Source organism: Olea europaea, unplaced genomic scaffold (genome assembly GCF_002742605.1).
Source record: "Olea europaea var. sylvestris unplaced genomic scaffold, O_europaea_v1 scaffold987, whole genome shotgun sequence".
NCBI classification, from domain to species: domain Eukaryota; kingdom Viridiplantae; phylum Streptophyta; class Magnoliopsida; order Lamiales; family Oleaceae; genus Olea; species Olea europaea.
The window spans coordinates 60,531-79,526 of NW_019268379.1; the positions used below are offsets into that span (position 1 = coordinate 60,531).

At 38.2% G+C, this 18,996-nt stretch overlaps 1 protein-coding gene across 1 annotated transcript; it reads right to left on the reverse strand.

Annotated features, from left to right (window-relative positions):
• Positions 1 to 670: 670 nt before the first annotated feature.
• LOC111392826 lies at positions 671 to 1,930 on the reverse strand. The gene is made up of 3 exons (XM_023018218.1): positions 1,371 to 1,930; positions 1,097 to 1,282; positions 671 to 949 (listed from the first exon to the last, which is right to left on the reverse strand). The coding sequence occupies exons 1-3, from the start codon at positions 1,824 to 1,826 to the stop codon at positions 671 to 673; spliced, it is 921 nt and encodes a 306-aa protein (XP_022873986.1). The 5' UTR covers positions 1,827 to 1,930.
• Between the last annotated feature and the right edge of the window lie 17,066 nt (positions 1,931 to 18,996).

Genomic DNA, 18,996 nt, shown 5'->3' on the forward strand with positions numbered 1-18,996 from the left:
TGGTTTTCTAAGTAAAATCTGAGAGAATCTGGAATTGTACTGCAGAAGATTAGATAGTTCCTCCGTGAGTTATGCCACAAGTACAGGGCTTTTGCACATGAAATTTTTCACTGATACGGGTGTCGAAACATTATTCATATGGAAAAATAAATAAATAAATAAAACCCAGACAAATAAGATTTTTCCATTTCAAAATCCTGTATGAATTCTGTAAGTTTTCCCTGTTCTCAGGGGAAAATCCTTCATAGTTTATGGTTCTTATTCAATTTTTTTACCGTTGACACCTGGCACCATTACGGGAAATCAGAATGGATCAACTTAAGAAGCCAGATGGTGCTGAAGAGATCCAAGCCTTCATCTGAATGCCAGATTACTGCATTTAATCCATTTTACTTGTTTGTACTCGTGGGTTCAAAGCGAAATCACCTGTGTATTCTGTAAACAAGAATACGTTTTGGTTGGAAATTATGGGCACACGAGATCGTGTATGGGTACGTAGGCGTTTTAAATTTCGCAAACCCCACTGTCGCCTCTTGAATTTCTGGCATGTTGCAGGATTAACCAATACATATATCTAAAAATTTTGAAGAAGAGTGCAGCTTTTAAATGAGAATCTCTTTTCGAGTATAATACTGGCGAGTACAATTTACCACTTCAGAAGGATATCCCTTTAGCCATATTTGCAAGAATTCTGCTTAAATACGATTTGTTTGGTGGTTTTAGAATTCAGGAGCAAAGAGCATGAGACGTGCCTTCTGTGTGTCGTCTTGACCAACTTCCCAATCAGATAACCTCTCGACTTAATCTCGAACTCCAATTTGAGTGGAAATCCACCACTCTTATCCAATGCTGATAATGACATTCCTGCACCATAAAGAGGAACCCTTTGTCCCTCAAGACTCACGGACATTTTTCGAACACTCTTCTTTGGTTGATAATATTTCTTTAGCTGCACTTGTCAAAGTGTGAATAGTCAAAACTCGCGAAGGGTCCATTTGATACTGACGTATTGGACAGTAACAAAGTAGAAAAATAAGCTAAGATCTTGTCATTTACAGTTTCCATTCGAGTTTAATGGACATTTTTAGAATCTTACCTGACCCCTGGCAACAGTAATTTCCAAGTAGATGAGATTTACAGGATCAGAGCTGACATGAATGCCAAAGAATTTAGCTGGATTGTAAATGACCATACTTGCCGTACAGTTCACCGTTAGAAACTTGGTTGGAACACCGGTCCAGTCTGATCCTTCTCCGTAAAATAAATCGTGAACGAACAAGCTCTGTTATTAGGTTCAACAGTAATGAACAAGATTTTAGCTATTTTGACGAGGAATATAATGATGCATATGTGCATGATCATATATATACCTTCATGCTGATTTGAGGGTCATAGGGCCTACTGATGCCCCAAATGATCAAACAAATCACTGAAAAAACCGCTCCAAAACCGACGATGACCATCAATATCTTACACTGGCTCGTAAACTCTCTATTTTCATAATAATAATCATCATCAGCATCCTCCTCCTCGACCACATTACACTGTCGCCATCCCTTAATATAGCCTCTCCGCCTATTGTCCCTCGAGCTGAATCGACTGGCAGCTGATGCCATAGAATGCCTTGAAAGATTAGAAGGCGACTCGTCCGTGGAGCTGTGATAAGTAGGAGAGGTGACACCGTGCATGGAAGAAGAACACTTATCGGCCTCATCGTGGGAGTCACGAGATGGGCTTTGTACATAGTAAACTGCCTGTTTCGCAGATGCCGGGGAAGAATAAGGTGAAATACTTGTGAAATCTGATTCAGATGTAGCGTGCATCATCTTTAATTACACAGTTTGAAGAAATTAATGCAATATCACTGAATTTGATGCCCTTTTTTGTGCTAAATCAAAAGCAGAGGAATCTGGGGTACTCTTTTGATTAGAAGAGGGAATAAATTGTGGGGGTCTAACTGAAAATAGACAATTACGTAGCCTCCAAATTATAGTAACGGCTCAACAGAAAAGTGAGTGTAAAGACTGAAGAATAGTTCACTCAGTTGGCATAATTTTAGGACAGGAATAACGTCCAGTACAGTTTTTACTAATAAGTTTAAGAATTTAGGGTGCGTTTGATTGCAAATATGGAAAGAAAAAAATTCTAAGTAATTTAATAGCCTAGAAATTATTTGCATGACAATTGTCAATTCACTGTATTTGATTGATTTAATTTTCAATTTAAAAATTATTATACTTGTCCGATTTTTATTGGTAAGCAGATGAGAGAGAGAGTGAATTCCCTAGAAAATAAAATCCTACACTTTCTAAAGAAAATATTTCCCTTGATTTTGAGGAAAATATGGTCACGTGACTAAAAGTAACAAAATATATTTTTCATGAAAAAATGTCAGTCACGATGAAAAAATTCATTTTCCATGAAAAAATATTGGTAATCAAGCGTACCCTTAAAGTTTGAACTAGCATAATACTTGTGGAGGAAAACCAAAGTGATTAAAAATACAAAAATAGGGTTGGGGACAGAGTTCAAAAATAGGGGACATGTGTCAATATTGATTGGCCAATTTTATTTATTTAAAAAAAAAAAAGGATCAAACGTTTTAATACCCTGTCATTTTCACTTGTTTTAGTAGCTTTATCTGACCGTTAGATTTGTTTAAATTAAAGGTCACGATTATTTTTCAAAAATACTTGTCATACTGTTGGAAAGGAATTCGATTGTGGCTTGCCCGAAATGCCCTTACCCAATATATATATATATATATATATATATATATATATAGACCTAATATTTTCGGTGGAGAAAAACAATGGATACTCGTTTGTGCAAATGTGCAATGCAAGTTACGATGAAGACCTCATGGATACAAGGAAATCTAGGAGTCGTTCCTTACTTACCATCTCTATCGCGTATTGCATTTTTGTTTGTTTTTTAAATTGTGCTTTTTATACAGAAAATGGAGGGGGTGGTTTTTTACCCGGTGGTGAACCGTCCATGTGTCTTGAATATGTGGAATATTTGGCTTGCTTACATCCAGGAATGAATATAAACAATAAGCCCATGTTTGAACCTGATTTATCTAAAAATTTATTTTTATCAAAACGTTATTCCAATAAAATAATTTCACATGTAAATTTAAATTTATTTTTTCTAATTTTCAATAACACATTAATAGAAAGGGGGGAAAACACGATTACAAAACTCATTTTCCCTAAAACATGCTCAAACAAAGCCTAAGTATTGAATTTGCAGAAAAAATGTGGTTTGGCAGCATATGTAATTTCCTTTCGTGGTTTTGTGTGTAGGTTGTTAGGTCCAAATTGTAATTGACTAATTTCATGTTAAGAATCATAGTTTTTGAGTAGTAATTTAAGTTAAAAGAGTTGGGTGTTGGTAGTATAGGCCTTAAATGAGTCAAAACAGTCAAAGATGGGACCAATAAGAAAAGATCGTCTCAAAAGCTCGCCTACCAAGCAAGAGGCACTCGAGCAAAGAAAAAGGGAAATTCGTCACTCGCTGTATGCGCCTTGGGCGCTCAAGCAAACGATTTATCCGAAAAGAGTCCTATTCACGGTTTTGGTAGTTTTTACTATCTCATTCAACCTCAAACTCTTGATATTATAAATACCCAAGTATTGTTCCGTCCCAAAGTGTGTTGATTATTACATACAAGAGAACATCATTTGAAGATTGTAAACATATTCCGTAATTCTCTTGATTCAACTACAAGATCAAAATACAAAAGCTTTAAATATCAAACACCAAAAATCATTACCATCACCTATAAGCCTTCAATGTTCTAAAGTTGGAAAAGAGATAGCTAGAGTTCCAGTTATTCCAAAACAAGTTCATTCTTAGCAATCTGATAAGAGTGTAAAATATGATATTTTTCTCTCTTAATTGTCGCATTCATATGACTATTTAACGTCAAAATGCACTCATTACTCTTATATTTTAATCTAGGTCGCAATTTGATGGAAAATGTGAAATTTGGGAGAAATAAGTAAAAATGGCCAAAGTGGCAAAAATGAAAGTTCAGGGATCAAGTTACAAATAATTCATAATGAGACGGGTGATGGAATGATGATTCAAGAAAGCTAGGAGTCAATTGAGTGTAATTTGAAGTCAAAAGAAGTGAAATATGACGATAACATCTTCACAAATCAATTTCCAATTGAAAAAGTTACACACCGATTTTCAGCTTCATGTTAAGACCCATTTTTGATGTGGAAAATGATCGAATTGGAAGGTGACTTCTGAAAAAAAGTTGTAGCCCTTCAAGTTAGCTGTGCAATGCAACTTGAATCACCTCAATCGAATATCGGGAGGAAAATTTATGACTAAAATACTAAAATTTGTCTGGCAAAATTTTTTTTGAACGAGGTGCTCGCATAGTTCAAAAGCTATGTGACCACATAGAAGGGTCCAGGGAACTTTTGGGTGCCACACATTTGTTCTATGCGACCGCATGGCTTATAACCATGCGGTCGCATAGTTATTCTCCGAGACCAAATTTGCCAAATTCCTAAATTGATGACATCACTTATGGAAACGCGTTTTAACATGTTTCTTAAGCCCAAAAACACTTCAGAACATGAGGGATTGAACCGGGACTCCATTTTTCTCTCATCTTTGGCCAAGAAATTCCATGAAAAGCTAAGAAAAACTTTGGTGACGTAAGGGATGACTCGATTGGTGTCGGTGTTCAATGTCTCTTAACGCATGTAATTTGATTTTTCGTTGATAAACAATTCTAGGTTTATGATTTCCTATTTTTGAAATTGGTTTAATATGTATTAGATTTTCATGTATTTAATAATGCTCTTTTCATCGAATAATTGAAGTATGTATTGAATTCCAATTTCAATCATCACATTGGTGTGATTCGCTAATATTATATGCTTGATCTATGTAATTGATTTTGAATCTAATTCCAATGAATTAAAGTGAGAATATCTTGGAGGAAATCTAACTTCTAGATTTATAAGTGAAATTCAATTGATTTAGGTCTCAACTTCCAGCATTATTGCGAGATTGGTTTAACTTTATTATATTTCTCATAGACTCAATAATGTTTTGTCTATTGTGAAATTAACTTTTTGTTGAATTTCAATTTCATAAGATTTTATTGTTGATTTGATTACTGCATTATACTTGACGTATATTGTCGTTCCTCAAAGTGGTTTGAATGAGTGATTCACATTGATTAATCTGAACTAATCGAGGAAATTCCCGCGCCTCATTATTTCACACATTGATTCAAATTTCGTTACTTCAATCATTGATAGTTACATTTCATTCAAATTGATAAATTCTTTACTCAAAGCACGAAGAAAACCCCAAACTTTTGATCCTTTAACAAAATTTCCATCTCCTTGTGGATATGATATCCCAAAGCCATACAACAACTACCGTGTTATACTTTGGCCGTAATCATAATCCCTGCAATGAGAAAAGAAGTCTATAGTTGTTGGAAAGTGTAGGTTGTACAATCGAAGAAGTTCTTGGTGATTTACATTACTAAGGTTTAGTTGTGTCTGGATCAACTATAAGTTATCTTTTCTAGAGGATCATTTTGGCAAGGTTTGTTTAGAGGTTTTTTTTTTTTTTATCTATATGAAGTGTTTTTTAAGGGATTTCTTTCGTTAATAAATTCTATATTCTATACTTTTATACTTTTGATTTATATCGCACGATTAAAACTTAGGGTTTAGTTTGATATTAAACATAATCACTTAGAAAGAATAAATAACTAGTTGCTTTTTATTGATTGATATTTTTTTTATTTCTGATACACCTTTAGGTATTGTTGGGTCTAAGCGTCTCGGTTGTTTCAGTTAGTATCAAAGCTTAATATCGATTCTTAACTCTGTTTGTCTAGACGAGTTAATAACTTTCAGTTCTTCCTTATTTTAATGGTACTAATTTTGCCTATTGACCACTCGCTAGCCAAGTAGAGGCTTTCGAGCAATCGGCATATCTGAATAGAGTCGTGTTCGGGATTTTGACAATTTTCACAATTCCATTCAACATCAAACACTTAATATAATATATATCTAAGCATTGATCCATCCCAAAAGTGTGTTGATCATTATATCATACAAGAGAACATCCTTTGAAGATCATAAGCATATTCCATAATTTTTTTTTATTGAACCGCAAGAACGAAACACAAAAGATTTAGATATCAAAAACAAAAAATCATTACCTTTACTAATAAGCCTTCAGAATTCTAAAGTTGGGGAAGAGACAATTGGAATTCCAGAACGAGTCCATTCTTGGTAATCCATGCGAAGAGAAAAGAAGTTTAGAGTTGCTAAAAAATGCAGGTTGCACAATCGAAGAGGTTCTTCAGTTATAAACAGTTTGGGTGGTCAAAGTCTACTAAAGTTTAGTTATGTCTGGATCAACTGTAAGTTATCTTTCCTAATAGATCATTTTGACAAGGTTTCTCCCCAAGTCTTTTATCCCTATGAAGAGTTTTCTTTCGTAAAAAATGATCTAATGTCCATGGGGGGGGCCATGGGTTATAATGCCCACAATGGGCATGGCAACATTTAAAGTTTCCACATGCATCTGGTGTTGTCACGTGGAAAAATCGAATGTTGCCACGCTTATATTGGGCATTATAACTCATGCCCACCGTAAGCATTAGATCATTTCTATTTCCTTCTTTGCCAAATTTGGTTGTTCTTTACTTTTATGTTGTTGATTTATATTGCATGATGAAACTTAAGGTTTAATTTAATATTAAACTTACTCATCTGGAAATAATAAATAAGTTGCTTGTTGTTTTTTATTGATTAATATTTTTAATTTCGCTATATACACATCTAGGTGTTGTTGGGTCTAAGCACTTCGACTATTTCTTACGCTTCCTCACAGAGAACCTCGGCGCATGTGGAGTAGACGACCATCCAAGGCACGTGTGATGAACATGCGCATATCCGAAACAACACGATCCGAGGCATTGCTGTTCAAAATGAATTGAACTAATGTGGGGGAGAAGAGAAGTGCCTCTCCGCCACCATTTCCACACGAATCTTTTGGTCAAATGTATGTCCATATCTTTAGGAATGATGGATGTAACTTCTAGTCAAATTAATTGTCCATCTACATGGGAAACGATTGATGGACGTCTACGATCGGACGCTTTGCACTGTTGGATGAGCCCATGTGTCCCACATTTAACGATGTCTCTTCCAACCCTCTTCCTATAAATACCAAAGAACTTAGCTAGAACAAGATAAGTTATTCCACTTAAAAAAAGCATACATATTCTTCTCATCCTAAACATATATAGAGATTTCGACGGAATCGCCACCACCGAAATTTACACCATTGATTGACTTGATCGTCGGACTGTATGTGACCGCTATCCCTTTGTTGGGAACGGCTATATATTCCTGACCTTTTGTGCACAGGGAGGAACACTTGGAGTAGCTCTCGATTGTCTACGTGGAAGGTCTAATTTGTGGGATCAACAAATTAGTGCCGTCTATGGGAACTAATTATCATTCTAGTGTTTCCCACTTATCATCAGAAATACTCAGAGCGTCATCTCTTGTGAGTCAGTGCCTTTGCCATCACAGCTTCTCAATCTTCCAAAGCATTGTCTCTTATGGGTCAGTGTCCTTGCTATCTCAGCCTCTCAAAACTGCAATAGTTACATCCATCACCAGAGGTTGAAGCTTAGTCAGAATACCCAGACTCCATATTTATGGTATTAATAGAGTTCCAGAACCTTATCCCCTGTGGGCTTGCATCTATGCGTTCAACAACAAATAAGCCAATATCTTTATTTTTGTAATATTACCGATTTCATAGTGTTTTGATAAAGTGAGATTTGTGGGTGTCTTAACATATTCTTTATGGGTTTTTTTTACAGTCACTATACACATTTCGAAAAGGTAAGATTGTTAGGTTTTTGAACAAATTCGGACTTGATGTTTTGCTGAAGATATGAGATTGTTGAGAAGTAGTGAAATTGGTCTAGTTTGTATTTTGGTAAAAGTATAATGTAATGTCTCTATTTCATAAAATTGAGTAGAAAAAGATCTGCTTTAATTACGATTGTGTGCAGCCAAATTGACGTATCTGGCCTCCAAATGCTTCCTGTAAATGTGATGAAAATTGTAAAATTCTCAAAGGCCATATTGTTTGAATTAGTCGAAGGTTTAGATGTTACAGTCTTCTAGATAATTGTCACTTATCTTTAGCTTAGTAATATCGCCGACTTTGAAAAGGTAAGATTTTTGGGGTTTTGAACAAATTAGGACTTGTACTACATCTTTAACATGTTTTGGTTGATTTTGGGTTGTTTAATGTTTCAGCTGGTTCTTCCCAGAAGCTGTGTATGATGGTTTACTTTCCGTGACCATCATCATCATATTTGTATATCTATCTATATATAGGAATGTGATGTATATGTATTTCTTGGTCCACATGATGGGATTCAAATATTAAGCTTTGGGTTAGCAGAATAGGTTGCATTCCCATTCCCATTCCCATTTCATCCTATCTTGTGTGATTGTCAATTTGTGTGACAATGGAATACTAGTTTGTAGTTGTCCTTGCTTGGTTTGGAGTGGGGGTATCTACAGGTAGTTAAAGGCCTGGGAATTCATGTGCTTGGGATTTGGAAGGTGAAAGCCTTTCTTTAAAATTGATTTGGCTTCCACATTTGAAGCCCTGATTGACATCTAAACAAATGTAATGTGGTGATCAACTTGCATTTTTGGAATTTTTATGCTCTAATGGACAGAAATTGCCATATGTTATTATGTGAAATTTGTAAATGTACCCGTTCGTTCCTTGCTTGTATAGAATTGAGAGGAACAAAACCAGTGATCCTTTGAAACACTTAGTAGCTATATGTACACTAACTTGAATGCATGAGGTTGTTTCCCATAAAGGGATGAGAGGCAGGAATTATGGTGTTTGTCACAGCTGTAGAAGTACAGATCACTCTTTTGGAGAATGCCACAAAAAACGACGTTGTCCATGGCGTGTAGAAGGGATCCAAAAATGATTTAAGGTTGAAAATGAGGGTAATAACAAAGGCCGACTATTCAAAACTTGCAGTAATGACTGTGGATTTTTTAACTGGGTAAAAGAAAAAGCAAACGGCGAGTAGAGTAACCACTAATTGTTAGGAAAATATGTAATTGGCAAATCTGTGAACAAGGACCAAATTGTCAAATTGTAAAGTCAAGGACCAAATTGTCAATGTCCAATAGTTCAGGGACTAGAGTTGCAATTAACTAAAGTTTATAGGCTAGGTCTAGGGTTGTGTGGGATGCCTCGAAGATGCAAGCGGCGCTTTGATTTCGCTAGAGTCTCGCCCTGACCTCGCTCGAGCCACAATTGCAGAACCAACTTCGCTGGACTCACGCTGAGCCGTCGCTCGAGCGAAAGGTACGTCGCTCGAGGCTCACCAGTACCTCGCTCGAGCGACCGTGTTACCTAGACAATTCTAATTTTAAATGCTCGTGAATGTTTGACGCTCCACATTACCATATATCAACCTCTATATATACCAAACATCCCATTCGTGTTCAAAAACCCGAAAATCCACATTGAAAACACTTTGAATATTCTTTCAATTCCTTGGCAACCAAAAATCCAAATCATTCTCTCCAAGGATCAAAAGCCAAAGAAATCCTTCATTGTTCTCACACCAATCCTTGGCTTGTTGAGTAAAAACATCAAATCCATAAACACCAAAACACCTGTCTCACAACTCCAATTAAACTTCTAGAAGATCATCAGTTTGAAGATCCGGGAAGGATTTGCTTGAAGAGCAGGAGTGCGTGGCGATTCACGGGAGGTAGAAATTATACAAGGCTGGGATTTAGCTCGGATCTGCAAAATCCAGGAGGGTCTTGAGTTCAGCAAGGAGGTCAGGAAATTGAGAGTGTCAATGATATCTGGCGTGCTGTAAGTTGGTTTCTACAATAGTGAATCTCTACTGGCTTGTGCCCGGAGTTTTTACCCAGTTGGGTTTCTCCGTCAACATGTTTATTATGTTTTTACCGCTTTAATTTATTTACTTGTCAATGGTAATCCAACATAGGTAGATAAAACACGTGAATTAATCTGGACAAATTATAATTTGTGTGACTTGTTGCATGAATTATTCAAAATGTTTTTAATTTCGCAAGAACACCTATTCACCCCCCCTCTAGGTGTTAGTTGGGTCGAACGATAGGTTTTTCAAGTGGTATCAGAGCCTAATCTCGAGTCCTGACCCATTGTTGTCTAGATGAGTCAATCACTGTCTGTACCTTCGTTTTTCGACGGAAGTAATTATGCATATTGGAAGGTTAGAATGCGTGCGTTCCTTAAGTCCTTAGATGAGCATGTTTGGATTAGCGTTCAAAATGGTTGGAAACCTCCATCTACTACCGTATCAGGAACAATTAACCTTACTGACATATCACTGTGGACTAAAGATGAATTAGCTGCATGTAATTGGAATAGTAAGGGAATTCATGCATTATTCATGGCTCTATCTCCAGAAGAGTTTAGGAGAGTGTCTATGTGCGAAACTGCTAAAGAGGTTTGTGACATTCTCGAAACTACACATGAGGGAACTAAGATAGTAAAGAACTCAAAATTGCAAATGCTAGCCCCTAGGTTTGAAGAAGTGAGGATGAAAGATGATGAAACCTTTGATGAGTTTTACGCTAAACTAAATGATATAGTTAACTCTAGTTTCAACCTAGGTGAGAGAATTCCCGAGACTAAGATTGTGAGAAAAGTACTTAGATCTCTGCCTGAGAGATTTAGGCCTAAAGTCACTGCCATTGAGGAAAGTAAGGACCTAGATGAAGTTAAGATCGAAGAATTGGTAGGATCTTTGCAAACCTATGAACTCACTATCTCACAACATAAGAAAGGAAAGTCCATAGCCCTAAAATCCATTAAAGAAGATGAATCTTCTGATACCGAGTCACTTAGGGATGAGGAAATCACATACTTTGTTAAGAAATTTCAAAAAGTCCTCAAGAATAGGAGAAAGTCTCAGGATAGAAAGAGTGGAGCCCCTAGCAGATTCACAAAAGATAAAATTGAGAAAGTTAACAATAAAGGGTCAAGTGAGAAGCCATGTTTGGTTAGATGTCATGAGTGCCAAGGAATAGGTCACTATAGGAATGAGTGTCCTAGCTATAAGAAAAATCAAAGAAAAGGGAAAGATAGGGCCTTAGTTGTCTCACTTACTGATAATGAATCTGAGACCAGTGATAGGCAGGAATCCTCTAGTAGTGATGATGAAGGAAATTATATGGCATTTGTGGCTACTGTTAAGAGTGAATCTGATAAGGAAAGTGACAAGGTTGAGGAAGAACATTCAAACGATAATTCTGGTAATGAGGATGAAGATGACATAGACTTACAAGAAGCTTATAAACTATTGTTTAAGGAGAGTCTTAAAATAAAGAAGGTCAATAAAGCCCTACTTAAAAAGGTTGACGAACTAGAAAGGGAAAAAGAGAAACTGGGTAGTAAGCTTTAGGATTCACTTAAGAGTGGTAGTGAGTTAAAGTGTGTCAATGAGAAATTGGAAGACAAGGTTAAGAGTTTGACTAGTGAATTGGAGAAATCTAATGCTCATCTTCAGACATTCATAAGTGGAACTAATAAATTGGATAACCTGTTGGAAATGAATAAGCCAGTGGGAGATAAGAGAGGTCTAGGATATGTTGAGTGTAATACACATGTTGCTGGACCATCTAAGACTGTCTTTGTGTCTGCTTCTAAGTCTAATGCTGTTAGGAGTCCAAGTAAGGGTAAGAGTGTTCCTAGGGAACAGAGTCATCAATCACGTAGGAACATCAGGACTAGGTACCCACAGACACGTACCTTTGAGCCTAGGTTCATTCCCACCTGTCACCACTGTGGAGCTTTAGGACACACTAGGCCTAGATGTTATAAGTTAGGCAATGAGCGTAGAAATCAAAACATTCCTATTCAGGTTAGCTTTCTGTCTAATCAGGTTAGTCATTTGACTGAGATGCTTACTAAGCTAACTAAGAGTACTTTGTCATCTAAAAAGGTTTGGGTCAAAAAGGGTGATCTAGGTAGACTTTCAGGTCAAGAAAACTGTTTTGTTGCTCATGTTGCTTTAAAAGCTCAAAATTCTAATATGTGGTACCTGGATAGTGCATGTTCTAGGCATATGTGTGGTAATAAAGCTCTATTCACTACTCTTGATGAATGTAATGGTGGTATGGTTACCTTTGGAGATGGGAGCTCTACACGTATTCTTGGCAAAGGTACTGTACAAATGCATGGTTTACCTGTGATCTCTGATGTGCTTTATGTGGAAGGTTTAAAGTCAAATTTGTTAAGCATTAGTCAGATTTGTGATGAAGACTTTGATGTTAGTTTTGTGCAGAAGAGATGTACCGTGTATGATTCATCCGGTGGGGTAGTCCTTGAAGGGGTTAGAACATCTGACAATTGTTATGGGGTATTACCTAATTCTAACTATGTGTGTAGGAGTGCTAAAATTGATGTGAGTGAGCTCTGGCACAAAAGATTAGGTCATTTGAACTATAAGAGTTTAGAGCAGTTGGCTAAGAAAGAATTGATAGATGGGTTGCCTAAGATAGTTCCTAGTGAAAATGTTGTGTGTGGACCATGTCAACTAGGTAAACAACTTAAGGGGAGCCATAAGAAGACTACTAAAATTCTGACCAAAAGACCCCTGGAGTTGGTACACATGGATTTGATGGGACCTTATAGGACTGAGAGTTTAGGTGGTAAGCGATACATTCTTGTCGTGGTAGATGACTTCTCGAGGTTTACATGGATAGAATTGCTTAGGGAAAAATCTGATGCTTGTGACCTCATAAAGTCTCTATGTAAACGGCTTAGCAATGAACTGAATCTCAAAGTGTCTAGGATGCGTAGTGACCATGGAAAAGAGTTTGAGAACTTTAATCTCGAGAGTTTCTGTATGGACGAAGGGATATTGCATGAGTTTTCTTCCCCTATCACTCCGCAACAAAATGGGGTAGTTGAAAGGAAGAGTCGTGTCCTTCAGGACATGGCTAGAGCCATGCTTCATGGCAAGGAATTAGCCCTACACTTTTGGGGAGAAGCTATTAACACTGCATGCCACATCATCAATAGAGTCTACCTTAGACCCAAGACTGATCAGACCCCATATGAAATTCTTAAGGGTAAAAACCCTACTGTTAAGTATTTTCGAGTATTTGGGAGTAAGTGCTACATTTTGCGGGATAGAGAGAACTTGAGTAAGTTTGAATTAAAGAGTGATGAAGGGATCTTCCTAGGGTACTCTAGGAATAGCCGAGCATTTAGAGTGTATAACTTACGTACCCGTGTGGTGATGGAGTCTATAAATGTTGTGATAGATGATGCTGTGAGTAAGGGGGAGAGTGCTGAAAAATGTGATAAAGATGGTGATCTTTTGAGTTCAAGTGATCCTACTGAGCTACCTGTGCCTGAATCATCTCGTAAGAAACCTGAAACATCTGAAAAGCAAACACTTCCACAAAATCTAGATAAGAATCCTAAGGAACCATCGACTAGGGTTAAGTCTAGTCATCCTAAGGATAATATTATTGGGGATCTAGATGAAGGGATGAGACTTCGTAGGAGAGTACTGAACAATCTAGCGTACACTAGCTATGTTTCTCAGGTAGAGCCTAAGAAAGTTGAAGAGGCCCTTAGCGATGAGTGTTGGGTGAATGCGATGCATGAGGAGCTAAATCAATTTGCTAGGAATAATGTGTGGATCTTAGTTCCCAGACCTGAAAATTGTAATGTTATTGGTACTAAGTGGATCTTTAAGAACAAGATAGATGACCAAGGTACTATAATTAGGAATAAGGCGAGATTAGTTGCTCAGGGGTATACTCAAGTTGAGGGGATTGATTTTGATGAGACTTTTGCCCCCGTTGCACGACTTGAGTCTATTAGGATTCTGCTTGCTGTTGCATGTACCTTAGGGTTCAAGTTGCATCAAATGGACGTTAAGAGTGCCTTCTTGAATGGACTTCTTCAGGAAGAAGTATATGTGGAACAACCTAAGGGATATGTTGATCCAAAATTTCCCCACTATGTCTACAAACTTCACAAAGCACTCTATGGTTTGAACCAAGCTCCTAGAGCTTGGTATGAGAGACTTACATCATATCTGGAAGAACATGGGTTCTCTCGAGGTGGTGCAGATAGGACCTTATTCATTAGACATATAGAAGAAAATTTTACCATTGCTCAGATTTATGTCGATGATATCATTTTTGGGTCTCCTCTTGAGTCTTTAGCGTTTGAGTTTGCTGAGTGTCTGCAGAGAGAGTTCGAGATGAGTATGGTTGGGGAGTTAAGTTATTTCCTTGGACTTCAGGTATGACAGACAGAGGATGGACTGTTTATCTCACAATCTAAGTATGCTAAGGATCTCGTTAAGCGATTTGGGTTAGATAGTAAGAAGCATACTAGGACACCGATGAGTACTAGCTTAAAGTTAGGTCGTGATCCTTCTGGTAAGAGTGTAGATCCTTCCCTATATCGTAGCATGATAGGTAGTCTTCTCTATCTCACAGCTACTAGGCCTGACATTGCCTTTAGTGTAGGAGTGTGTGCTCGCTTTCAGGCAGATCCAAAAGAGTCACACCTAAGCTCTGTTAGACGCATAATCAGGTATATCAGTGGTACAGTGGATCTAGGGATATTCTATTCTAGGAATTCCAATCTTGATTTGGCTGGATACTTCGACGCCGATTGGGCCGGAAATGCAGATGATAGGAAAAGTACGACTGTGGGTTGTTTTTACATGGGTAGTAATCTCGTAGCCTGGCTAAGTAAGAAACAAAATTAAATATCTTTATCCACGGCAGAGGCCGAATACATAGCTGCAGGGAGTTGCTGTACTCAGCTTCTCTGGATGAAACAAATGCTTAGTGATTATGGGATTAGTCAAGGGACAATGACTGTTTTCTGTGATAATACGAGTGCGATAAATATTTCTAAGAATCCCATTCAGCACTCTCGAACAAAACATATTGACATACGACATCATTTCATTCGAGAGTTTGTTGAATCACATGTTGTCTCTCTTGACCATGTCTCTACTGATAATCAATTGGCTGATCTACTTACGAAACCACTAGATGGATTGAGGTTTGAGTCGCTTCAGACGACTGTTGGTGTTAGCTCACCTATTTGATCATGGGTTCTTGCATATTCATGCTTGCATCACATTTGCACCTAGTCACTTCGTACTTTGCATGTGACCTATGTATGTGTGATGCATTTTTGTTTGTTTGTTTCATCTTCATTTGCTGTTTTTGTTTGTGTTTAAATGTATGAAAAAAAAGGGAATTTTTCATGTGTGTGCCTTTTATGTCTCGATTCTGTCATTTGCATTTAGAATCTAACTTTATTATTTATCATATGTACGAGTCTGAGGTTCCATCATTGTTCACGTTGTCTGTGGAGTTTTGGGTATATGGCTCGTCATTCATCTTTGCACAGCACACACTGTAGTCCTGTATGTGAGTCTTGACCGCTTGGGTGAGACTTGGGATGGTGATCTTCTATGCTTAGGATTGTGTGTCCATTTGACTTGATCTGGGACGAGTGTCACCTAATCATATTGTCTTTCCCCACGTTTATTGTATTTTGTCGAACTTTTGACTATCTTCGGGGCCTATTTGACTCGAACTATTAAGCCCGAGGGGTTTTTAACCTGGTGCCCTAAGGTCGTCTGACTTGGGAGTCACCGGCCCAACGTTCGTTACGGGGGTCATCTATGTCGCCTAATGAGGATAGCATTGCACTTAAGTTTGTTTGTTAAAAAAAATGAGATCATTCAGTTAGGGGGAGTAAAAGTGTGACAATCGTATTATTTGATTTGGGTCCTCGTGGTATTGGATTTGATTGTCACTTGATCGACATACACCTTTATTTGGTTGTTTTCACGTGTCCTTTCTCACTAATTTAAGGTTTTGAGTCTCGCTTGCATGGACTACGTGGCACTCTTCACGGTGTTGGTCTGTATACACTTTACTCCATGGTAATTTGATCTCTGTGTGGACTTACGTTTTGTATATATGCTGATTATTGGGTTTGTGACTTTATGCTTATTGTTGGGCTCGATTGCATATTCGGTTATATACTTCGTTTCATTCCACATTTCAAAATTTTGAAATTCGAGGTTAATTTTGTAATTTTCTAAAGAGTTTTGCCATTTTTTTAAAAAAAATCAAAATTGTGGTGCTATTTTTGAAATTTGAGTTTTCGCTCGAGGCTCGCATGCTGTTCCCTCGAGCGAAAATAACAGTGTTGTTTTCGCTCGAGTCTCGCTGTCGTCTCGCTCGAGCGACAGTGTGGGTATTTGAATTCTGATTCTTCATTTCGCGCATTATTTTTTCATTTTTCTCCCTACATTTACATACATTTCTTCTTTTGTGTTGCAATTTCTTCAAATATTCTTGGTAATTGATCGATTCGAAGCACTTACACCCGATTTCAACATCAAAATTCCATCTTGAACATCATTTGAGGTAGTTTTTCTTGTTTTTTCTTCGTTTTTTTGTGTTTTTTCATTTTCTGCATGTTTGTTCGGTTTTGTGAGCATCATTGCTTAATTCTTATGGATTCTGTGCCTCTTGCATCTCTTTGATTCATGGAGTGCCATTTCTCGCACTTTTATTCAAAGTTTAGCTCGCATTGTGTGATTCTTTGTTGGTTATTTTAAGTGTGTTTCTTGTTTTTTCTTCCATGTTTGTCGACTTCGTTCTTGCATTCCGTAACTCCGATTTGCATGTGGTTTGTTTTATTTTGAAGAGCATGTTGCCTAGTTTGTGGAGTTGTGCTTGGTTGCGTGGGTACGTCTCATGTGTGCTTGGGAATTCGTGCCGAATTGACGCATGTCACGTGTTCGATGCAATGCCCTAGCTATTTTCTTGTTTCCTTAGGGTTGTTTGGGTATTTTTCTCATTCCATTTTTGCTTCGTTGTGGCTTTACGCATATTCTTAGTTGGGTTTCGAGTTGTGATGACTTTGCTCTTAGGGTCGATCGCGTTTTTCGAAGTATCACTTTTGTGCCTCATTTGTGTGCACGGTGTGTCATGACATGTTGCATCGTTTCATGTGCATTTTTCGTGTGACTCATTTCTTGCCTCTTTACGTGTGCCAGATGGCTCGTAAGCGATCACGTCCCTCTTCCCAGCCGGCTAGTGGTTTGACCTCTTACAGTCGATCGAGGTTCATTTCTGCTACAGCCCAGGAGGTCTTCACTTCCCAATTCTCCTTACGCCCCGTTCTCGTGGAGCGTGAGGTAATTTTGTCTGACCTTCCCGTAGATATAGCTGCCATCTTAGTGTCTCGGGGTTTGGAGCCTTTGCTTGTTGGTCTATCACCTCCACCCCCTCCCCTAGTTCAGGAATTCTATGCGAATATCCACGATATTGACGGGTCGTCCTTTAGGGTATTTTTGCGGGGTCATTCTTTTAGGGTTACACCTTCTGTCGTAGCTCAGGCCTTAGGTATACCAGAGATTACCCATCCTACGTACCCCTATATTTTACCCTCTGTTGTTCCGGCCGACTCCCTTGTTCGGTCGACGATTTTGAACACCCCGTCTGTCGGGGGGCCTACGGTGATGGCCATGGGTTCTCTTCCCACTGATTGCAAGGTTTTGTTGCATATTGTGTGCACAAACCTATGGCCCGTAGCCCATACTTCTTCCTTACCCATGGGGCGGGCCCGCTTTCTCTATGCCCTCCTTCGCGGGGACTCGATTGACCTACCCAGCTTTGTTTGCCAGCAGATTCTGGCTTCGTTTCGTACTCCGAGGGGTCGGATCGGGTTACCTTATGCCTGCTTGATTCATAGGGTTGCTTTATTTTTGGGTGCTTCATTCCTCGAGGGTTCGACTCGTCACATAGGACGTCCGATTGGACAGCAGACTATTCATTAGAGTCGTTCCCATATTCCGTCTTCCTCTTCTTCTGCTCAGGCTACAGTGGCGGCTGCAGCTGTTGATGCTCTTGATTGTTCCGAGCCCCTCGATCCTATTTTTGATATACTTACTGGGGGTTCTTGGGTATTCCTTCCATCTCGTCCCGCTCCTCCTTTGGCTATTCCGCTCAGCTCCTCCCGTCCTTCGACATCTACTTCTGTTCCTGGGGTGGCTACGTTGTCCGTTGACCCCATGGTGCCGCTTCTGGGTCAGATATCTACACTGATCGAGCAGTAGGCTCGTATGATAGCTGAGATCACGTAGTTACGTGCTGCTTCGGAGCGTCAGTCAGCCGAGATGTCTACGTTTCGCCGTGCTCTTGCTGTCTGTCAGCGTCAGTTGCGTTGGATTCGAGATCATTTGGAGGAGAGCACGAGTGCTGAGAGTGGTTCTGATTCTTCCAGTGCTGGAGATGCTGCTTCTTAGTTCGTTTTGTTGCTTTAGTTTTTCTTTGGCCCTTTGTGACAAAAAGGGAGAGTAGATTGATTGAGTTGATATAGAGTAGATTGCATAGATATTGGAGCAGATAATTATTTTTTGATAACTGTGATATAAAGTTGATGTACATATGTCATTTTATAGAGTGAATAGCCCAAATGGTCACTAAACTTTGCACCAGGTCCGCAAAAGGTCACTGAACTTTCAAAATTGTCTAACTTATCATTGAACTTTGCAAAAAGTCCACCAAAGGTCACTGAACTTTCAAAATCGTCTCACTCATCACTGAACTTTGCATTTTGTAATCTCATTAGTCACTCAGCTAACGGTCCATCCAAAAACTAACCGAATACTCATGTGGCTGGCTGATGTGGATGCCAAGTCAAACAAAAGAAGTACACGTGAATTTTTATTTAAATTAAAACATGTTTTATTAAAAAAAATAATAATAATAAAAATAAATAAAACATGTTTACGGTGGTGACTGTTGCTACAACAGTTTATGGAATTTTCAATTTTTTATTTTTATAAAACATGTTTTAATTCAAATAAAA